At 46.4% G+C, this 23,229-nt stretch overlaps 8 protein-coding genes across 8 annotated transcripts; 7 read left to right on the top strand and 1 right to left on the bottom strand.

Moving 5' to 3' along the window:
- Nucleotides 1-1,351: 1,351 nt before the first annotated feature.
- Nucleotides 1,352-1,858, bottom strand: N7455_009199 (uncharacterized protein; the record flags this gene model as incomplete). Its single annotated transcript, XM_040962288.2, has 1 exon — nt 1,352-1,858. One exon carries the CDS (start codon nt 1,856-1,858, stop codon nt 1,352-1,354), a length of 507 nt encoding a protein of 168 aa, XP_040807280.2.
- Nucleotides 1,859-3,034: 1,176 nt separating this feature from the next.
- Nucleotides 3,035-4,605, top strand: N7455_009200 (uncharacterized protein; the record flags this gene model as incomplete). Its single annotated transcript, XM_065606131.1, has 3 exons — nt 3,035-3,503; nt 3,565-3,950; nt 4,024-4,605. 3 exons carry the CDS (start codon nt 3,035-3,037, stop codon nt 4,603-4,605), a joined length of 1,437 nt encoding a protein of 478 aa, XP_065460596.1.
- Nucleotides 4,606-5,407: 802 nt separating this feature from the next.
- On the top strand, nt 5,408-6,313 carry N7455_009201 (uncharacterized protein; the record flags this gene model as incomplete). Its single annotated transcript, XM_040962283.2, has 2 exons — nt 5,408-5,831; nt 5,886-6,313. 2 exons carry the CDS (start codon nt 5,408-5,410, stop codon nt 6,311-6,313), a joined length of 852 nt encoding a protein of 283 aa, XP_040807276.2.
- A 1,487-nt stretch (nt 6,314-7,800) lies between these two features.
- Nucleotides 7,801-9,429, top strand: N7455_009202 (fungal specific transcription factor domain-containing protein; the record flags this gene model as incomplete). Its single annotated transcript, XM_040962274.2, has 1 exon — nt 7,801-9,429. One exon carries the CDS (start codon nt 7,801-7,803, stop codon nt 9,427-9,429), a length of 1,629 nt encoding a protein of 542 aa, XP_040807270.2.
- A 1,533-nt stretch (nt 9,430-10,962) lies between these two features.
- On the top strand, nt 10,963-12,599 carry N7455_009203 (uncharacterized protein; the record flags this gene model as incomplete). Its single annotated transcript, XM_040962285.2, has 2 exons — nt 10,963-11,686; nt 11,737-12,599. The coding sequence occupies 2 exons, from the start codon at nt 10,963-10,965 to the stop codon at nt 12,597-12,599; spliced, it is 1,587 nt and encodes a 528-aa protein (XP_040807271.2).
- An 896-nt stretch (nt 12,600-13,495) lies between these two features.
- On the top strand, nt 13,496-14,915 carry N7455_009204 (uncharacterized protein; the record flags this gene model as incomplete). The annotated part of the gene is made up of 3 exons (XM_040962275.2): nt 13,496-14,179; nt 14,234-14,440; nt 14,505-14,915. 3 exons carry the CDS (start codon nt 13,496-13,498, stop codon nt 14,913-14,915), a joined length of 1,302 nt encoding a protein of 433 aa, XP_040807284.2.
- Nucleotides 14,916-15,642: 727 nt separating this feature from the next.
- Nucleotides 15,643-16,896, top strand: N7455_009205 (NAD(P)-dependent alcohol dehydrogenase; the record flags this gene model as incomplete). Its single annotated transcript, XM_040962286.2, has 3 exons — nt 15,643-15,838; nt 15,906-16,681; nt 16,738-16,896. 3 exons carry the CDS (start codon nt 15,643-15,645, stop codon nt 16,894-16,896), a joined length of 1,131 nt encoding a protein of 376 aa, XP_040807273.2.
- A 3,106-nt stretch (nt 16,897-20,002) lies between these two features.
- N7455_009206 (aldehyde dehydrogenase) lies at nt 20,003-21,597 on the top strand (the record flags this gene model as incomplete). The annotated part of the gene is made up of 4 exons (XM_065606132.1): nt 20,003-20,475; nt 20,522-20,915; nt 20,964-21,406; nt 21,456-21,597. 4 exons carry the CDS (start codon nt 20,003-20,005, stop codon nt 21,595-21,597), a joined length of 1,452 nt encoding a protein of 483 aa, XP_065460597.1.
- Between the last annotated feature and the right edge of the window lie 1,632 nt (nt 21,598-23,229).

Below are 23,229 nucleotides of genomic sequence, written 5' to 3' on the forward strand. Positions count from 1 at the left end.
ATTCTAAGTTTGGCCTTCCCTGTACTCTGGACTTTTTTTGAGGATACCTCAAATTGTTCAGACTGGTCAGATAGCTTTCTCACTCTATTTCTCCTCCTTTCCTTCCTTCATTCCCCCTTATTGTGTGTGCGCGTGTTTCTTCTAACTAAACCATTATTATCTATTTCTTTGGCGTTTCCTGATTTCCTGCTTTAGTGTCAGGTTTTGAGCACTCTCGCTCATCAGGTTCTTCTGGTTGCCTTTATCTTTCAAATAGGCCTCTGCGGGACAGAGAGTCATCGATCATAGCTCTCTAGCCCGGGAACCCTGCACGGCGGAGTCAAAGTCACCACCCACTTCGCATAAAGATTTAAACCAAACCAACCAATTACAAATGGCCGGAGCCAATGTCATAGATTCCTGACAACATCTGCAATGCACCCAAAAATGATACAGCCAGCGTGCTATGATCCAACAACCACAGATATACTAGACCAGCCAGAGTGCCGTCATATAACATCCACAGATTATGAAGTCCTTGTATCGTCGTGCTTTTACATACGCTCTCTGGCCATAGCAGTTCTGGATGCGGTTGCAAGACCCTCCTCGAAGTCTTCGGCTATGCTCGATTGGGTTACAAGTCGTATCGGGAGACGTCCACTTTGGCGCCATGGGTCTATACTGATGAGGTAAGTCATGCATACCAAGAAGCGTCAAGGTTGACTCAGTGCCGGGGTAAAGCTGCGCTAGATCATTTTTCGGTTTTATTGGATGATTTTAGCGTTTTACAGAAGCTCACCACAGTCGAATAAATGTCGATCCGGTATTCGGATACTGTTTGCGGTGTGTGGCCTGAGTCCAGCTATAAATGTGCAGGATCTTACCTGATAAAAATAGAGAAGGAAATATGAATAGTATGCATGAATAATGTGTATTGCAGAGAGATGGGGAGAGAAAGAGAGGAACTCTCCCCAGAGCTAGCTAAGAAGTCTACAGAGGGTTCGGAGTATTCCGTATTGTGTAATGTATGGGTCCAATCAATGGTATTCAACTCTCTGTATTGCTGTATCCACTATTCTGGCAATTTATACTACCCTTATTACATAAGAAATATTACTGCATATTTAGGATTAATAAATCCTCCGGTATCCCGGTGTATCTGCGCCGACAGAGGGTTGGAGCCTGAGGCATCCAACCCATGGCATCCTCAATATTACCTCTCTCTCTCTACCTTAGGCTAGCAAATATATGACTGTTTTCTGTTTTTGTTTCTTGATAAGATACATTGGCAGAGAAGTTTTGAATGTATGAGTTTGTTCTATATACAGAAGAAAGCCATCAACACATGTTCAGATCACCACTTTTAAACAATCTAGAGCTTCTTGTATGTCGTACCCCATACAAAGCTCGCCTGCTGAATCAATTGATCGACATCAATTACCGGGATACGAATATCATGCAAATCGGCGCAAGCGGTATAATCTTTGGATGTTTCCAATCGTTCTGTCTGCGCCGTGGGGTAGAATCCAGTAGGTAGGTCGTATTCGTAAACCGCAAGGAATTTTCCATCAGACACTGTTGAAGGTTCCTCAAGGGAAACAAGCGGATCTTCTTCAATATCAATGGGTTTGGGTGGAGCCACGCCAAGAGCCTCCAAATCTAAGCCTTTTGGGGCAGCTACCCAAGCGTGGGGCACACCGGGGGCGATAATAACCATCGTTTTCGGTGGAAAGACGTAGTATTGTCCTGCCAGCTCGGCCACTGCAACTCCGCTGGCAATGAAAATCTTTTCGGTTACAAATTGCATTTTGGGGTTTTCATCGCCTGTTTGTTGCTCTGTGGTGCCTGGGACAGTTGCCATGTGAACATGTCGGGGCATTCGACAAGTTGTATTGAATTGGAGACAGCCGGCTGGTCCACGATAGACAGGACAGCAAGGGTCATTGGCATTTCCCACGCTATAAAGCTCCATTGTTCCGGGCAAGTTCGATTCGGGAGGGAATGCCTGCTTGACAATTGAACCTGCGCCATGGATTACGCGCGTTCCACATGGTAATAGAAACCCAAGCTCTGATTTACTTGTAGGAGCCATGATGTGTGCACAAGTATATTATTGCAATATCAAGGTAGGAGCGAAGTAACGAAATATCAATCTGTTTCTTCAATGTCTCACTTCGGCTATCTACCCGATCCGATAATACCGTGGAAATTTATCTCGGCTATTTACATAGCATCGGTTGCGTCACAAATTCCCGCTGTGGATAATTTACCAGCCATTAGACTTTGGTATGATGAAGTGCATTGTGTACGGCTACCTCAAAGAATACGAGAGTGAGATTTTCAAGGTTTGCCGAATGGCCAGAAAAAGGACCGTTCTTTTACAAAGCGGCGATGAGACCACCGGCGAAACCCCCAAACTGTGGTGCCTAAATACCTGAAAACCTGAATGTAAGGCGGGCAGAAATTTTTAGATTGTATGGAGCGCCATAACTAGGTGAAAAGGGGTCTAGGTCTAAGATGCAATCAGGCATTCAGGCACCCAAAATTACCTAAAGCGGGCTTTTTACTAGTGGTCTTCCTACTGCTTCGTAGTTTTTCTCCTCAGTCATCTGGTTTTATCCAACCAGCTATCCATCCTCTCTCGTCGTTGAAAGTTGCTATATTTTCCTGGCTGAATTACACTTGTATAGAATGGAACCCTAAGTCTGAGACATTCAAAATAAGACGTCAGTCTCGTCAATTGTGTAGAGAAACGTTCAGTAAACATACAAGGATCTTGAAATCCTGGTGGCAATATCATTATACCCGTGGGTGCATATATCGTTCTATCAAACGTCGCCCGATCAGCCAAACTTATATTCGCTTTCTCTAATTGGTCCCCGCATTCCCCAGATATCTTTGTGGTGTTGCTTGGGGATGAGTGCATATTTTGCAATATATACCTAGGTATATCTTGACGTATTCCGTCTTACATCTCTTTTTGGTCGTCTTCCAAGGTTTGAGACCAGAAAACAACTTTAGAATCTCCACTTACTTATTTGCTTGCCTATACACAATGAGTATCGATGCATCGGAGGGCAAACTGGACACAGTCCACGCGGAAAACGTCACCAATATGCAAATTGATGAGTGCAGCGAGAAAATACATGCAAAGTTTCGACATAGGATTGACCGTCGACTGTTGCCTCTCTGTGCCTGGCTATATCTTATGAACTATCTTGACCGTTCTAACATTGGAAATGCCAAAATTTTGAATCAGGAAACAGGCGACTCGCTTCTGCAAAGGACTGGAATGACTGCAGAGACTTATTCCATCACCATCACGATTTTCTCTGTTGCTTACAGTATTTTCGATGTGCCCTCGAATTGGGTGCTCAAAAGATACTGTCGTCCTTCTTATTGGCTTAGTTTCCTCGCCCTTGGCTGGGGGGCTTTGACATTAGGATTTGCATGGGCAGACAATGTGTCTGCCGTGATAGCCATCAGGTTTTTCATTGGTGTATTTGAAGCAGGATTCTTCCCAGGTACATTTTACTTCTAGCTTGTTCTTTGATTCAAGTTGCTGACTATACTTCTTTTGATAAGGTATTGTCTATATTATAGCTGCCTGGTATCGACCAGAGGAGCGCGCGTTCCGTATCTGTATCGTGTCGTCGTCGGCCACACTTGCCGGTTGTTTCGGTGGCTGCATCGCCTATGGCATGGCATTTCTCAACGGCAAAGGTAATTTGGCTGGCTATCAGTGGCTTTTCATTGTTGAGGGTATCATCACAATTCTTTGCACTGGTCTCATTATTGCCTTTATGCCGAATTTTCCTGATACTGCCAAATGGCTGAGTGAAGAAGAAAAGGATTTCGCGCAACGTCGTCTGGGGGAGCAAAGCATAAGCTTCACTAGCGAGCCTGCTAGTCGAGGCGAGATTATTGAAACCTGTGTTGGACCTCGAATGATTGCACACTATTGCACCTATGTGAGTATAAATTGCGTCCCTGATAGATTATGCAGAGTCCTCAATCATGGAAACTGACGAAATTGTCATTTAGCTTTCTAACGTCATTGTGGTCAGCTCCCTGGTCTACTTTTGCCCAACTATCGTGGCCGGACTCGGCTACACTTCTATCGAGGCTCAACTGATGACCGTGCCTCCTTGGGCACTTGGGTACGTTATGTGTCTGTCCCTTGCCTGGGTAGCCGACCATTACAACCAAAGAGGCATTATAGTGATTGTCACGTCAATTGGTTCTGGCGCGGCGTTTCTCGCTACCACTCTACTTCCTTTGACTGCATATCGGGTCAAATATGCCTGCTTGATTATATCCTGTTGTGGAGTCTTTTCAAACATCGCACCATTGACCAGTTGGGTCATTTGCAACATGCCAAGTCCACGTGTTGTAGGACTTGCAGCAGCTCTCAATAATGCTATGGTTGGGATAGGCTCAATTTTTGCTCTTTGGATCTGGAAGGATAGCGAAAAGGCAACAGGTTACCCTACAGGGAACAGTGTTTGTGCCGCTTGCAGTTTCCTTACTGCTGTTCTTGCTTTTGGACTACGTTGGACTTATACAAGGATGAATCGAATGAATACTCTGGACAGCGCTGGGATTGCTAGGGACTGGAAATTGTGACCTGAAAATCACATGCCCATGAATCAAGTCCAATCTCACATGAGGTCACTGGCTTTGAAGCTTCCTATGGGGCAAATTTCTGTGACTCTGAGGAAGGTGTTGAGGATTGAGTAGAAGATGCCTCGCATTGATCAAGCCTGCGCTAGATTGTTGATTCGTGCTCTCTCTGTTTGTATTCACAGTGTGTACGCATTTCTGTTTACCTAGACCAATATCTAAACTATTTCCTAGCCCTTTCTGATTTACTGCTTCGCCGTAAGAAGGATACTTTGCAGATCCTAGCTTGATGATCAACTGTCATGTTTCGCTGAAAGTTGTACACATATGGGTTGGGGGGCATCTTCACTTGAGGGGTACGTATGTTTGCACGGGAGGATGGCGTGTGAAATTGCAGGTATAGCCAGTTTGTCTACCCCATTCAATGATGGTTTCAACAATTGGCACTAAGATAGACCCCAAAGACCAAGCTCGTAGCCAACTGTGTCTCAATCTGCGCACGGGTACCTTGTTACACTTCTTACTTCATTGCCGAACCGCCTAAATATCGGCTTGATGTGTACTAGTGGTTACTGCGATTATGAGAGGTGAACATAGTCGGCATATTTCGGGTACTTAAATCGAAAAGATGTTACCACGGTAAGATCGGATAGCTTTGAATTCTTCAAAATACCCGTCCATAGATCCGAATGAACCTTGGCTTTTTTTTTATATAGGATCAACGACCAACGCTAATATCTTGCTCGTTATATCCAACTCGTAGGATATTTTCCTCATATCCCATTTCAATCCCAATTCTGACAAGATGCACGCCGTTGCCCTGGATCCGACCGTCCTCGCTAACCTGCGAGACAAGACGGCAGTGGTTACCGGCGCAGGAGGAGGAATTGGAGCCGATATTGTTAAGGCACTGATTGCAAATGGATGCAATGTGGTACTTACAGACCTGGAACGTTCCCGTTCTGCCGTGGAACTCCTGATTGCCTCTTTACCCGACCCCTCGGTCGCGTTATTTATCCCGGCCAATACGTTAGATTGGGATCAGATGAAAGCGCTTTTCAAAAAAGCCAAGGAGCATTTTGGTCAAATACAAGTCGTCATTGCCAATGCGGGCGTCATGGAGAGTGAGCAGGTCCTCGATATGGACAAACTTGACAGCAATGGCGATCTCGTTGAGTCAAGCGAATACTTCAAAGTCTTGGACATCAATGTGAAGGGAACTATGAACAGTCAGTTATTATCCATAAAATGTGGTATTTATATACTGACTGTTTCTTGTGAAGCACTTCGACAGGGACTGTTTTACATGAAAGATAATCATGCCTGCTTTCCCGATGGGTCCCTCGGGTCTATTGTCATGACCATTTCAACATCCGGATACTTTGGTGCAACTGGCAATGCTGGTTATATCTCGTCAAAACATGCCCTTACAGGCCTGCTCCGATCATCGCAATCAGTTGCGAACAAACACAACATCAGAATCAATGCTGTATCTCCGTTCTGCACAGTCACAAGCATGATGGAACAGTTTAAGGACTCATGGGTTGCCGCTGGCTTGCCATTAAACACGCCTAACATGGTAGCTGATGCTATCATACATATGGCGGCTGATCCCTCACAGAGAGGGTCAAACTATTTGGTTGGTTACCATGAACCTCCCCTTAGAGATGACCAAGTCCCCAAATTCGTATTTGCTACTTGCAGTTTCTAACCCAGTCAAAATATTTGCTGAAATATCTTTCTGTTTTTTAGGCAGCAGGAGCGATACTGCGAGAACTTGAGGGGCCTTTGAAGGGGCTATATCCAGAGTGGCTCGGACAGGACCTAGCTGATGTAATGAAAAAGGCAGGCGAATTCTTCCTCAGCATAGGTGGCTTCCCATTACCAAATTTGCCTGCCATCCGTGAGCCAGTTACGTCTAAATGATGTTAGTTTACCAAGCCAATGTAACAGTGGCATGAATGGGACAGAAGAGTGAGGGGCGCACTTTAACATATTTACTAGCGACCATGTTATACTTATCACGAGATTTACGTTGGTTATTTACTTGGAAAGAGCAGAATACCACTGTTGACTAACTATTTGGCAAGTGTCGAATTGGGGCGTATTGTAAATGTAGGGGTCCAATCAGTGGTATTCAACTCTCTGTATTTCTGTATCGGCTCTTCTTACAATTTATATGGAGCCATGATTACATAACATTAATTACAAAATATGCAGGATTAATAAATCCTCCGGTATGCCGGTCGTCATGCTCCGACAGCAAGCTGCAACCTGAGGCACCCATTTCAATATTCAACATATAGCCATGGCTATCTCCCGAGTGTGCAATATGTGTCCACACCAGCATTTGACCTTGCTTTATAATATGGCATCAAGTTAAGCTTGAGTGATCATATATTTCTAGCTGAGTCCTTTGTTAGGATAATTCAAATAACTTCCGCAGAGAACATTTGGCATATATACAGGCACAAAATGCACACATGAAGTCTTGAACTTCCAGGCTTTGTCCACGGGTGCGGGGGCGCATTAGTCAGTAAATACTGGTTCCTGAGTGCCCACCCATCTCCCTGAAAATATGGACATTTCCTCTCACTTTCGTATCGCAGTTGAATGGGTTTTCAAATTCCAGCTCATATCTTAATACGTACATTTATCTACATGTTGACTAGCACCCGAAGCTAGGTAGCAAGAACACGACGAGCAGCGACAATCATGCATACTGCTTCTCGTAGAAATGGAGGCCCCGAGAAACAGCGGATCCGCGCTTCTCAAGCATGCAAACAATGCAGCCGAAAAAAGATTAAGTGTGACGCTATGCAGCATGGCATACCCTGCAGTCGGTGCCAAATGGATAAACGAGATGATTGTGCTTTGACTTCCTCCAAACGTGGGATGTATGACCGTCAAGCGGCCCGCCAAATACGACAAGATAAGATGTCGCGATCATCTAGGCGGCTTGACACCCCTTTTTTGGGTCACGGAGAAGGTGAATCAGTTCTTCGTAATGAGACCCCAGCTTCGCCTACCAGTCCTCGGGGAAGCAAACAAGATCACATATCGCAACATTCAATATCTACTGAGCTGCTGGGGAATGAGCATAGCCCGCCCACCTCATCTTTACATTCATTTCAAGACGCAGACCGCCCATCTCATTCCTCTGATTCGTCTGTTTCAACCCCGGTTTCCATATCAGCCATGTTTGCAGAGTTTTTGAAGTGGAAGAATGAGAGACCCTTCGGACAGCATGGGTTGATTCTGTTTGGAGAGCCTTCTCCATTAACCTTTGCTTTAGAGGACTTACCTCAGGTATCAATGCCAAAACGTCAACTGCATGATTCTAGTGAATCCACCAACGAGAGCCACAATCTGGACACTCTCCAACACGATGTCCACCCTTCGCATCTTGACGCAGCTGATATCGCTTATCTTCAAGCAAAGGGGGCTTTTTTTATGCCATCTGAAAAGACCTTGGAGTACTTTGTTACTGTCTTTTTCACCAAATTCTATCCTTTATATTCCATCGTGGAAAAGGAGGCACTTAAAAAAACACTAAAAATCGGGAAACTACCCTGGATTTTGATTCACACTGTCTGCTTCATAGGAGCAACTTTTTGCGATTTGCCAGTCATCTTTAAGTCTGGGTTCGACTCTAGATTTGAGGCACGGAAACATTATTATACCAAAGCCAAGTTAGTATTTGATACTGGCTATGAGACAGGCAAGGTTATCCTGATCCAGTCAGCTATTATGTTGAGCTTCTGGGGGCCCCATTTGCAGAGCTACTGCAATCCGTGTTCTTGGATCAATATTGCGAGCACTCTAGCAATATCCCTAGGGCTTCATCGCACGGCAACTCACTCAAATAGCCCCAGCGATGAAGGTCTTCTTCGAAGGTTATGGTGGACTCTGGTGGTGCGAGACACCTTCTGCTCAATTCTATTGGGACGACCATTTCGAATCAATTTATCACAGTGCAACACGGCAGCGCCGAATATAGAGGAGTTTGAAACCCCGGAAGATGGGTTCTATCAGGTGCAAATTGGCCGCCTGTCCCTTCTCCTCAGGGATGTTGTTTATTATCGTTTCGGTCCTGGGAACATCGATCTTTCTCCAGAAAAGATACATGCCAATCTCGACACATGGTATTTTAGGATACGCATTTCCCTGGAACAGTGGCCTAATCCGCCCTTCAAATGTTCCACTGCTTTTGAGCTTCTTTACAACTATTGCCTCCTTCTGTTGTATATTGAAAGCCCTTCCGTTTTCCGTCAGTTTACAGATGCTCAATCACATCCTCCCGATCCCCTACCCGGAAAGGTCATCGAGTCCAGAGCAATAATGATTGCCTCCCATGCTATCAACCTTGTCTCCAAGGTTGGAGTCTGCGATGTTCCCCATGAATTGTATCCCGCATTCTTCGTGGCAGGGACAGTGCTATACCGGCAATCACAAAATGCGCACCCAACGATGTCCCAAATGTCTCGCGCCCACCTAGATAATTGTCGAACTGTGCTGAACCAAATTCGAGAGTCATGGGACCCTGGTAACTGGGCAATGCATATTTTCGATTTTCTATGCTCCGATCACAATACTACGGCGCGTTCGAAAGACCGTGACACAGCCGCGGCTGCCACACAAACGGATGTCAATTATACAATTACCGTTGACCAAGCGCACCTTCAATCCATGCTCGGTGGTGACATCACTCTTGATTTAGGTTGGGAAACAATGATGAATGGGGAGTTCGCCGAAATTGGAGATTCATTACCCATGCTTAACTTCCTACCACCCGCCACTGAGGGATGGCCGGGTCTTCAGCTTTGAATGTACATTTTATTAACAGCTAGAACATGATGAATTATGAGAATTTGGAGGTATTGAGAGGCCGAGCAGTGACCTGTACGAAAAGGATATTTCTAAACGCCCCCGATACAAGGGTACAAAGCAGTGGGAGACTCGCTTCGGTTCTTATGCTGCCCTGTCTCTCGCTAAGCCGGCATGCAATATCTTCGGAACAGACCTCCTAGACTTAAAGCTGGAAGTTGAAACTAGCTTAGTGATTGATTCTATGTTGAGATCTTGGACACAATATTAATGTTTACTAAGTCTTAGCATACGCTGCGTATATGGCATTTTTCTGACTACTGGTTAGAATATGTTGAATATAGTATAATACAGGAAGAAGGAGGTTTGACTGGAATAATGAGTTGTATAAAGTTCATCCCAGTGGAAGCGAACAGCTAAAGACACAACGACATTTTGTATATTACTGCTCAACGGTTGAGTTTCGCTTTTTCTTTTTTTGTCTGTAGAAAGTATTCAAATGTTAGCACGGAGTACAAAAGAACGTCTTTCAAGCTCAAAAAACTTTAAATCTGCATCATTAGTAAGATCTCAAATTCCCCTGAATCCGGCAAAACTCCGGGGCCACATGTAGCAAACCTTGGTTACCTACCTTGGCATTCTGAATAAGAGATTCGGAAGCTGATATCGGAAGATATCTCGATACAGGACCAATCACATCTCTAGCTGTAGGCAACAACATGCTAAGTCAAAGTGATAGCCGAAGCCAAGCCTGGTAGAATAATTATTCGCATGCGGAGAACCATGCAGAATATCAGCCTACATAAAAAGAAAACAGCTAGTAATTGAGACCGTAATATTTCAAGCCACATCCGCTTGATTCGATCATGATGAGGCACCTCAATATCATCAATTTAGCTTCTTGTAATGGTAATCCCAAGCCGCTAGGCAGTTCCATAGAGAAGTAATTGTAATTATACAAATATGAGTATAGCTGTACTCCATATAGACCAATGCTCCAGGCCCGAGGAGAACGGATGATGTCAGGCTCTGCGGGATTGTCGCCATCTCCGAGATCGCCGGGTAAACTTTTTTTTCTCTTTCAATTGCGCCTTTTGCCCTGTTTGCTTTTATATTTCTTCTGTATAGACTCGCTCCTATATTGCATTCTGTATAGACTCGCTCCTATATTGCATTTTTACATACTAGAACGTGAGAGGCTCCGTTACATCATGTATCTGTCCATGGATCTTTTACAAAGGAGACCAGCTTTTACGGCTGTATGCTTGTACCAAGGCTTTTTCTCACTCACTCTCGGCTTATCCAAACCCTTAAACTTGGAAACATAGTCGCTCCACCCGATTCAACCTAATTTCGCTTCCACCCGCTTCCGATGAAAACCTCGATCAAGTGGATTCAGGAGTCCGATCTATTGTTTGTCGTTGATTGAACTGCGCTGATATAAAATAATGTTTTCTCCCACTTTAGCATTGCAGCTAGTACAGTACAGCGACGTCATCTACCCTGGGCTTCGGCTCTCAACTCAATTTCAAAATGATCTCCAACTACGTCCTCTTGGGATTATCCCAGCTCCTGACATCCGTATCCTCAGCAAACACTCATACGAAAGCGTGCACACGTGATAGCTTCGCTTCTCTCGGACTTTCCAATGTCAATATTCTTTCCATTGATGCAAAAATTGACCTTGCACACTGGGACATGGTCGATACATTGAACGCGTATCCTGTTTCGACGAATATGACTGTGGAAGTTTGCCAACTTACCGTGAACTACACACACCCTGGCTGGAACGATAAGGTCACTACTTGGATCTCGCTTCCGGTTGGTGGCTGGAATGGTCGGTTCATGGGTATGGGTGGTGGTGGCTGGGTGACGGGCTCTTTGGGGGCGCTCAGTCAAGCAGTTTTCGGGGGTTATGCTGCTGCTTCCACTAATGGAGGACACGATGAGCTGGCTACCGTCAGGTCTTGGGCGCTGACTAGTGAGGGCAACCTGAATTGGGCGAATCTGCAAGATTTTAGTTCTGTTACTATTGACGAGACTGCTTGGTTGGGAAAGGCTGCCACGAAGATGTTCTATGGAAAGTCTCATAATTACGCTTATTGGAACGGATGCTCGACTGGAGGTCGTCAGGGGCATATGTTGGCTCAGCGGTATCCGACTCAGTATGATGGTATTCTGGCGGGTTCACCTGCTGTCAACTGGGACAAGTTCATCCCTGCTGAGCTCTGGCCACAGATGCTGATGAACGCTCTCGGTAAGATTACCTGTCCAATTCCCTGAATAATTACTAACATCTTAACGCAGACTACTACCCCTCGTCCTGTGAACTGGAGGCTTTCACCAAATACGCAACCGACGCCTGTGACGAGCTCGACGGAGTCAAAGATGGTATCATTTCCATGCCAGGCCTTTGCAAATTTGACCCAACCACCGTGATCGGTAAGATAATCCAATGCACCAACAGCGCAGTCAAGATCACCACCAAGGCCGCCAAATTTGTTTCTCTCGTGTGGGCCGGACCATCAGATACCTCCGGATCGCCCCTTTGGTACGGACTCTCCCACGACGCGTCTCTCATCTACCTAGCAGGAACAAACTGCACATCACCATCGAAAAGTTGCAAGGGCGTACCTTTCACAGTCTCTGAAGACTGGCAGAAAATATTCCTCGCTCGGAACTCCTCTGTGGACGTATTACCCGTCACGCACGCAGAATATAGTCATTATTTCCGTCAATCCGTGAATGAATTCAGTTCTGTGATGGGAACCCGCGATCCTGACTTGACGGGCTTCAAGCAGACAGGCGGGAAAATGATTTCTTGGCACGGAATGAAGGACCAAGTTATTTTCTTCAATGGAACTGAAAGCTACTACCGAAAAGCCATGGAAGTCGACCCCAACCTCCATGATTACTATCGCTTTTTCGCGGCGCCTGGTGCTGAGCATTGCTCATCTGGGATTGGATTTTACCCCGGAAGTAGCCTTGAAGCTCTTGTGGATTGGGTGGAGAATGGGACTGCACCGGATACGTTGCAGGCCATTGCCACTCCGACTGCTACCGGGAGTGCAAAGCTTCCTTTGCGAACGGTCGGCTTGTGCCCTTACCCTCAGATTTTGACTTATGCTGGGGGTGATGCTAGCAAAGCGTCTTCGTTTACTTGTAAATAATTTTTCCTGTGGTTTTGGTCATACACTGCGTATATGGCATTTTTCCGACTGCTGAGTGGATTATATTGGATATAGTGTACAATAGGAAGAAGAAATTTTGACTGGAGTGATGAGGGTGTTCGGTTGCCGTAGGCATGCATCCGTGGCTTCGTTGGCATCTTGCTTCGTTGGTTAGAATTGTCTCATCTCTTCGTCGTCCCGCTGCCATTTGAAATGGCAGAGGATTCGGGTAGATAGCAATGCATAATTTTCTTCTACCTTCCTGTGCCCTCATGAATTTCATGTCATGTTGATGCAATTACGCTGGGCTTCCCCAGTTGTCATGAGTTAAATAAGACGTCAAACTCCAAGCTATATTTGCAAGGGTTGAAACACTGTGCAATGGAATACAAGACGACATGGGCAAAATAACGGCAAGGGATAGCTGCGAAGGTTCACAGACGCGCGGGGTTGAATGCCTGTAATTAGTAAAGCCTGGATAGCGCAACAAAGGATGTCCTCTAAGCACGAAAGCCTGGACGTGATGGAAAGGGAAAAGTCTTCCATTAAGAGTTTATTCTTTCGTCCCCGATGAATAAAGGGGTTCTGAAGGCGATCGGAAGACGAATACGAGTTGCCCCACGGGGATCTCCACACTTCGCGTCTCTCTCCCCATAGCCGTGCCAGCCCACCAACAGGGTTATCCGATATTATCCTTTGGAGGTCGCCGTAAAGCCGATATTGCTGCGCCAAATCCGAACTTACGCCACACTCTCCGAATTGTCGGATCGAGGAGTGTAATTTCGACAGTTCCGGTAAAGAAGACTGGTGTGATCTATAGATAACCTCTTCCACTCTCTCTGACTTCTGTCACTTCTGGCTATTCTGCAACAACTTGAACACTAAAACCCGACCCAATGGCTGCATCTAAGAAGAATTTCCACGTCGCTGTGGTCGGCGGTGGTATTGCAGGCGTGACTTTGGCAATTACTCTTCACCACCGCAACATCCCTGTGACACTCTACGAGCAAGCACCTACCTTTGGCGAGGTAGGTGCCGGCGTGTCCTTCGGACCCAATGCCGTCGCGGCGATGAAAGTCTGCTACCAAGGCATCTTCGAGGCCTTCGAGAAGGTCTGCACGCGGAATTTGTGGGAGTCCAAGCAGAATGTCTGGTTCGACTATCTTGATGGGCATAGCACGGGCACGTCGTCCACGGCTCAGAATGCCAGCCACCAGGACATTGCCTTTACCATTCCAAACAGCACCGGTCAGACCGGAGTTCACCGGGCGCACTTCCTCGACGAACTGATCCGGTTGGTCCCTGATGGCATCTCGCGATTCAACAAGCGACTGGATGACATCACCGAGCGCGAAGATAGAAAACTCGTCTTGAAGTTCGCGGATGGCAGCGAGGACGTTACTGACGTGGTGATCGGTTGTGACGGAATTAAGTCCCGTATTCGGCAGCTGATGGTGGGTGAAGACCATCCATCTGCCAACCCCACCTATACGCACAAATATGCATACCGTGGTCTGGTACCCATGGATAAGGCGATCGGGGCAATCGGGGAAGAATTGGCTTCCAATTCCTGCATGCACGTAAGTCCCACTGGAAAGTTTTACTAAAAGATGCTTGGCTAAGAATAATGACAGATGGGTCCCGGTGGCCACATGTTGACATTCCCCGTAAACCAGGGCAAGACGCTCAACATTGTTGCCTTCCACACCTCTTCGGATGGCTGGGCGAATTACCCCAGATTAACACGCCAAGGCACGCGGGAAGAAGCTCTCCGCGACTTCGCCGGATTTGGACCTAACGTGATCAAATTATTGAAGTTGACTGATGAAGAACTCAATGTGGTAAGCCTCAGCCCATCCGCACCAACCGTGCTCCATAAGTCGTGAAATGCTGATCATTTCCTAGTGGGCAATTTTCGACCTGGGAGAACATCCTCTGTCCACATTCTCTAAAGGGCGTATCTGTCTTTCCGGTGATGCGGCACACGCCACGTCGCCGCACCACGGCGCAGGGGCTGGCTTCTGCCTTGAGGACACGGCAGTCTTGGCTGCATTGCTGGAAGACGACCGGGTGCAGACGCACAAGGATCTTGAGCATGTTCTCGATGTTTTCGACTCCTGTCGCCGAGAACGAACGCAGTGGTTGGTGCAGAGCAGCAGGTTCGTCGGAGACTGCTATGAATGGCGGGCTGAAGGGGTGGGAAGGGACTTTAAAAAGATTGAAGAGGCGATCAGTCACCGAAACGGTATTATCGCCAATGTGGATATTGATCGGATGTGCAAGGATGCTCGACAACAGCTTGCCCAGAGGATTTGAACACCTCAGAGATTTTCCTTTTAATCATGTGTTTACATTGTATAGAACTTCTTTCTTCATATCGATTTGTTATGTGTTTTATGTTAACTACAGCAGAACTTGTATTAAGCATGAAAAAACGCGCCCCCTCAATTACTGTAGTCGTGACAATGAATCATAGAGCCATCCGGAACATTTCATGTTTTCCAATGCAAAGAAAAAGAAGCCATTACTGGACTATTCTCTGGCGCCTCGATAAACATTTGTGGTGACACGAAATGTCCCTGGGAAGAACGACATGATCATCGGATATCACTCTCCGCCCTATCTAAGAACTTCTGAATGTTCCTGACTTGCTGGCTCTCTGTGCGAGGACTCTAAGGGTGGTCTTAGGGTCCAATTTTCTGCGCAATTGAGAAGCACTGCACTTGGGATCGCTTCCGATCAATGAGCTGCTGATCAAATTGTAGAACAGTGATCTGTCAAGACTAGCTGAATTTGCCACACACTATACAAGTCTAAACCCATCTAAGTAATGGGGTATCAAGATAGCGGGAAAAGGAGCTCCACCAACTTCCGAACGGAACCCGCATCGGATGTTGAACCCCCACGGGGCTGCAGAGTACCGTATTTCCACGAACTATTAATGACACAATGTTGAGAGAGTAAGGGGTTCATAGCCAGGTAGAATATGGCCGCATTTCTGTTTTCCTTTGTGCATAACCCATTTCTGATCTGATACCTCCTCATGGCCATTTGCAATACTAGCGCACTGGTTGTCCAGTCCGCTGGGGCCAAACCCCAACTCCTCGAAGTCGCGCTGGATTCGCTGCAGGCCAACGAGGTGAAGATTCAGATACACGCGACCGGAATTTGTCACACAGATTTGGCGTGTATGGAGGGGCATATTCCAGTTCGGTTTCCCAATGTGTTTGGCCATGAAGGTTTGTTCTACATGCTATAAGAACCGAAATATCCCGCAATGCAGTAATAGTTAAGACTTTAAAATAGGTGCTGGAGTCGTCTTGGAAAGAGGAAGCGGCGTCACAGATATACAAGTCGGCGATAAAGTGCTGCTCAGCTACAATTTCTGCGGTGAATGCACCCAGTGTAGTGGAAACTACCCGGCCTATTGCGAAAACCTGATGCAGCTGAACTTCGGCGGAAAACGACCAGATGGCTCGAGCACAATGCATCTGCCCAACGAACAAGGGTTGTTCTCCAATTTCTTCGGCCAGAGCTCCTTCGCCAAAATTGCAGTCGTCAGCAAGTCATCAGTTGTACGGGTCCCCCTGACCACAGACCTCCAGCTGTTTGCTCCACTGGGATGTGGGATGCAAACCGGAGCCGGCGCAGTTTTCAATACTCTGAACGTGAGGCATGGAAGCTCAGTGGTGGTTTTCGGAACGGGGTGCGTTGGTCTCGCTGGGGTCATGGCCGCCAAAATCCGGGAAGCTCGAATCATTGTTGCTGTGGATCTTCAGGCTGAAAGACTGGATTTGGCCCGGGAGCTGGGCGCTACCCACACTTTCCGTGGAGATGACCCCGATATCCGAAAACATATCACTGATCTGTGTGGCTCGTCGCGTGGCGCGGACTTTGCCCTTGATTGCTCTGGTGCCATCACTGTAATCGAGACTATGATTGCAACTCTCGGTATTCGTGGAAGAGCCGCTAGTATTGGGGCACCGGCTCCTGGGAGGAAGGTCGAAGTGGATGTGTTCTCGCATCTCACAATGGGTCGTCAATATCTTGGCTGTCACCAGGGTGACAGCGTTGCAACAGAGGTATGTCGTTCCTTGGTTATAGTCATATATTGCGCGTGGACTAATGTACCGAGTAGATGATTCCCTACTTGATCGAGAAACAAAACGAGGGTAAATTTCCTCTGGAAAAGTTGATCAAGGTTTATAACTCCGATGACTTTTTACAAGCATTCAATGACATGAAAGAGGGCAATGTCTTGAAGCCTGTGTTGCGATGGACATCAGAGAGTCAATAATGATAAATTGCATGCCCGTGAAAGACAAAAATGGATTTAAACTGCTTGCTTATTATGGGTAAATGGCAATGTAACTTCCCAAAGTAATCAAAGGAATTGAGGAGATGAAAGACAAGATAATTTACGTCCTCAGTCAATGATGATGCGTCAGGCACCGCATCTCTATGTAGAAGTCTTCCCAGTCGGGGGTTCAGGGGTTCGCATCGCGGCCCGTCCAGACATTTTTCGCGTTGGTACCGTCGCCACGTGGTACAGTCGTCGCCGGTTGTCGATAAATCACGTACTAAACATGTACCTAAATTCTGTACATTGGTCAGGTGAGATCAGGTGAGATACACACACACACACAATTTATTAACGCCCGGCGGCTAAGCCGAAAGGGCAACTATCTCTGATCTACTATACATGTCATAATATAAATAGTACTGTGTCTCCTCAGAGCCCATACATAAAGCCTTGCAATATATGTCATCTCAGATGTCCGTATCGCAGCGGATCCTCGTGGGTTAGTAATTTTGTTAGTAGGCTGGCTTGAAGGCGCTTCTCCAAGTGTTCAACATCCTATCTTCGGCAGTTGAAGCGCGTCTACCATCTGTAACACGAGGTGGTTGGTGGGTTAGATGGCGAAAGGGGGGTGATTTATGTTCGTCGGCGTGGTTAGGTGGCCTCGAGTCGGCCCGTGGCGATGGCGAATCGGATTGAGGCCCGTACCGCGTCTAAGTTCGGCCTCCACTTCTGATCATCGGAGGGCGACTTTCCTCCTAGGAAGAAGGATATATTTCCTCGGTGGGTGTTGGTACATTGTAGTAGTTCCGTCCGGTGCGCCGTCCATTTTTGACATCGAAATAGGAAGTGCTCCACGGTCTCTCTCGCTTGCCCACACGCACATTGGTCCGTGTCTGCTACGTTGATTCGATAGAGATATCCATTGAGTCTTGCCATGCCGGTTCGGAGTTGAGCCAGCACGCTCGCTTCTTTCCACGATAATCGGTCATACAGCTGCCGGGTGTGTTTGCCTGAAAGTGCTGCATCAACTCGTTTTGCGTGTCTCCCTATATTCGCTGGCAGGTCATTGTTGGGAACTGCTTGGGACCGTGCAATATTGAGTGTTGTTGACTTCATCCTTGGGACCTGCTTTTGCGGGACAGCATCTTCTTGTGTCGCGGCTCTGGCCTGTTCTTTAGCCAGACCCCGCAGTTTATTGTCTTCGCTCGTTGATATCCACCGGATATTGATCTGGTTTCCATTTCTCCGTAGCTTTCTCATCAACTTGTACAGTTGGCAGACGAATTCCTGGCCTGACTGTTGCCGAGGATTCCTCAATGTCAGAGCCGCCGCTTTGTTGCTCGTGAGCAGCGTAACACTGTAATCTTTCAGTCCAACTACCATGTTCAATGCATATGCCATCGCTGCTAGCTCCGCGGAGAACGGATTTTGCTCTGCTCTTGCACCCAATGTGACGGAAAGGGTCTTCATTTCAGTTTTCGATACCGAGGTGGCTGCCTCTCGCTCGCTACCCCCAGGTGAGATACAGTACTTCCCGAAACTGGTGTCACCACCTACACTCTTCGATTGTTCCCGAACCCCAATGCCGAGATCCACTGTACAATATTGGGAATAAACCCGGAGTATCAATATTCCTGTTAGATTACCTATACGGTACTTTACGTCAAGTGATCCATGTACCTCGTATCTCATTACTGTATGGAGTAGCTGGAACTTTCCGTAGTGATGTTGTAATAACGAAATTGGCCGACTCATTACGAAATATTGAAATTTCACTTTTTTCCTCATTTCAATTACATTTCAACGGCGCCGGTCGCGGCTGAGTCATCATCCACGTGAGTTTGACTAAGCTGATGATAGCTGATCAAGTCTCCCTCAACTCACAGCGCTTAGGGGTCCTGATTGGCCAACACGTGGTATATTCTGCCTATTTTAGACTAGTTTGATTTCATGATTTCAAGGCCCATTTCAAATTTCATTTCAAGAGGCCAAATTACAGAAATTTCGAAATATTGAAGTTACATTTTGCCTTCCCTAACTTTCCATATCCATGCAAACAAGCCAAACATCGGAAGCTGGAGTGGGCCTTGAGAATCTGGCAAGATGCTCCCTCTGCCACCACTCCCGCCTGTAACCAAGTGACAGTCTCGGGGCTTACTCTGTACATACCAGGTAGCACAAACAGTGACTTACAATACCTTCCTTACTTGCAGATGATACTCCCCAAAACAATTGGCATTAGTGGGGATCATGACGGAAAGAAACCACATATAGGCTCAGTTTTAGAACAAAACTTCACCGACAATGATCTAGAGAGACAAAAAACGACTCCTAACATTTAAGTAATCTACCAGGAGATCTTAGGGTTTATAATGGCCTCACTAAACATAAGGATAGGATCCAGATTCTTCAGCTTGTCTTTCGAACGCTAATCACATGACCTGATTTTCTGTTTTGATTATCCCGGTAATTGCAGTTCTGTTCCGGGATCGAATGGTACAGATACAAACACGTAAAATGCTGAAGAATCCGTGCTTACGTGTACTTCTACATCTCCAAAAATAGACCACTCCCACGACCTCCTTGCACTCACGCTTGCCCACTCAAGCGCCAGCTAAAAGTAACCGCATATCTGCTCTTTATATGACTTCCGAAACCACTTCCGAACTGATTCCTAATCCGAACATGCGCTGTCGATCACTGGTTAACCTTCCGATCGCCGCCCCCGCGCTAGTGCCCCGCTCGACCCCAGATCAATTTCGCGACCCCCCGCCATTGGGGTTACTGCGACCGAATCGTCCAACACCAAAGCGTTTGGTGGAGCCAATTAGGCATTTCGGTAATTTGGGGTAAGCCGCATTAACGATTATGGGTCCTATTTTCGAGGCGGAGTCATTGGCGATCATAATATGATAGCAAAAGAAATAATTCGGCTAGGGATTCGGTAGAAATCTAGACAGCTAGCGCTTCCGTAATGAATAATCAGGTTATAAAATCAACACTCAAATTCACGCGGAGAGCCAGTGAAATACTTTATCTTCGGGTGCCCTGCTTTCCTTCACTATTACCGTGTTATCATTCAACCATGTCCACTTCAATCATGTTTGCTTCAACCATTCCTGAGAGAGCACCTGGCGCAACAGTTCCTCTTATCATTGGAAATAAAAATATCACCACCACAACTACATTTGACGTGAATAATCCTGGCAAAGGCTACGTTGAGCACAAATCCAGTGCTGCACTTGTCCAAGATGCCAGACTTGCTATTGAATCAGCCGAAAAGGCCTTCCCAGCATGGTCTATCACAAAGCCCGCAGTTCGAAGAGACATCCTGTCAAAGACGGCCGATATTTTTCTGGCTCGAAAGGATGAATTTATTGGCTACATGGTTGAAGAGACTGGGTCCCAGCCAGAGTTTGCAGAGTTTATTCTGATGCTCGGCGTGAACCTTTTGAAAGATGTTGCAGGCAAGGTATCTGGGATTGAAGCCACTTCTCCTGCGTTAGTCCAAGAAGGCCCGGGCGCACTGGTCTACAAACAGCCGTATGGCGTTGTATTGGGAATCGCACCTTGGTATGTAAAACAGTCTAGGCAAAGTCGTTTGTCTAATCGTCGATAGGAATGCACCCTATATCTTGGGTACTCGAGCCGTGGCACTTCCCCTTGCAGCTGGTAATAGTACAGTGCTCAAGGGTTCCGAACTATCTCCCAAATGCTTCTGGGCGGTTGGGGATGCATTTAGACAAGCCGGGCTTCCCGATGGTTGTCTCAATGTTATCTATTCGCGACCTACAGATGCCCCAGAAGTGACCACGGCCCTGATTGCTCATCCCGCAGTTAAGAAGTTGAGTTTCACCGGAAGTACCGTCACTGGGCGCAAGGTCGCCCATCTCGCAGCAGAATATATCAAGCCTGTGATCCTGGAGCTAGGAGGTAAGGCTCCTACGGTTGTTCTCGAAGATGCTGATTTAGAGAAGGCCGCTTTGGGTACTACCCTCGGCTCATTCATACACGTAAGCGTAACTCGCGTTCACCAAATGAGCTTTACTAATACACACAAGGCCGGTCAAGTCTGCATGTGCACAGAACGAATTATCGTTCACAGGTCTATCGCTGATAAGTTCCGCGAAGCCTTGAAAGCCTCAGTGAATAATGTTTTCGGCGGTCCTAGCACTCAGCTTGTAACTATCAACCCAGCTGCGATTACCAAGAACAAAGACTTGGTTCGGGATGTTATTTCCAAGGGTGGCAAAGTCTTCATTGGAGATCTGGATACCCAAGCGGCCTCCAGTACCTCGATGGGAGTGGTTGTTGTTGAGGGTGTTACCACCGAGATGGACATTTACAAGACTGAATCATTCGGTCCGACCGTGTCGCTTTTCGTGGTCGACAGTGATGAAGAAGCAATCAAACTTGCTAATGATACAGAGTATGGTCTGAGTGCTTCAGTGTTTACTGAAAGCTTGGCCAGGGGATTGAAAGTTGCCAAACAGATCGACTCTGGGTATGTTCCCTTTTCGTGCATTTTCGATTGGTTCTGATCAAGTTCGCAGGGCGGTACACATTAACTCTATGACTGTTCACGATGAAGCAGCTCTTCCCCATGGTGGAATAAAGAGTAGTGGATTCGGACGCTTTGGGGCCAACATGCTGGATGAGTTCTTATGGACCAAGTCTGTGACTTGGTTGGAATAGGCGCATTTTGATTATTTAGGAGGTGCTTTTGGCATAGCCATATCTTGTATGTTGGTTCTATATCCAATGTTCACAAACTGAGAAGTGTTCATATTTTAAGTCCATAAATGGACCCGGACCCTAGGCCCACGGCCCAACCCACGGTGGGCTATGGGCTCAACCTTCAAAGCCCAACCCAATCCACAGCCCACCGTGGGTTGGGCCGTGGGCCCCCATAAAAACCCATGCAGGCGCTGACAAAGCGGACTCTGTAATCGTTGTATTACGACCTTCCACCGATTGTATGGAGTTCAAATCTCAAATTTAGAATAAAGGGAATACTGTGAGTGCGTATACCAATTTTGAACAAAATCCGATTATTGGGGGTCAAGATATAACCGAAAAGGTGAATGTTGATATTTTGATGTTGGATATATATCTAGGTTTTATAGGGAAGCACCACAACTTTCTGGTAAACCTCCGTAATTTTGAAAATTTCTTATTTAACGCGTTTTCTTGTGTCTTTTTACGTGATATAGAGAGAATGCTAGTAATTGATTCTAAATCTCCAAATTTAATTAATATTACCTTAGGGATCAGGGTGAGAAACGGACGTAAAACCGAGGTAATTTAATTAATCCCAAAAGGGGGGTTCAACTTATCTTGGCATCTAAATTCTCGGCATGTTTGTATTGTTTGGGGCCCATTTGGGCCCCCATTAACCCACAGTGGGCTCGAGGTATAAGCCCATAGCCCATCGATGGGCCTGAGGACCGGGCCCCAAAACCCAACCTATTTGCGGGTTGGGTTGGGCTGGGCTTTGGGCTTTATGGGCTCTGCGGAGGTCTAGGTGTTGTCTCATCTCAATATTCAACTTGCATCACCCACTCTCCCGGATCGTCCTACTTCACAGGGTTCAACCTCAGATAGCAATATCTCAACTGGTACCCCTCAGAACGCCAAACAACTAGCAAAACGCAAAGCTAGGATTGATTCGCAATTAAGTGGGGAGTTAAATAAGCTATCTAGCCCTACAGAACGTGATCTTGAGCAATATCACAAAATGACAGTCAAGATGTTACATACAGTCGTTTTACAGGGTGATGAGATCAAGACATTACGGGCAGCAAATGCAAAACAAGTGAAAAAAAGGGCCAAATCCACCAAGCAGCTATCCCATCAGGGTAGCCTGGCAAGTGATACAGTCGCTAATGTGAGTGGTGGTAGTGGTGATCAGATATATATATCTAATACACCACCTGCTCCAATACTCCCGGAAGAGAACCCCCTGCCTGTTTTACCCCCTGTACGTCGTCAAATTACCTGTTCCGGGTGTGGCCAAAAAGGGAATTCTTTTAATAGATGCGCTAAAGCATAATTTAGTGAATTCTAGGGGGTTTTGGTTATTTAAATGGTGTTTAAAAATTTAGATTATTGATGGGGTGCCCGCTCGCTTGGGAATCACGTTATAACCCTCAATTACTAATCTATCTTATATAATACAATTATATAACGTGGAAGAACTTCAAAAAAATCAAAATTTTGAACATCATATTTAATAACGAAAACAAACATCAATTGACTATCTAAAATGCGTAGGACATTTAGTATATGTATGACCTTGAATTCCACAACCAGAGCACGTCACAACAC

This window comes from Penicillium solitum (genome assembly GCF_028829755.1).
Source record: "Penicillium solitum strain IBT 25940 chromosome Unknown utg000006l_segment0_segment0, whole genome shotgun sequence".
Lineage (NCBI taxonomy): Eukaryota > Fungi > Ascomycota > Eurotiomycetes > Eurotiales > Aspergillaceae > Penicillium > Penicillium solitum.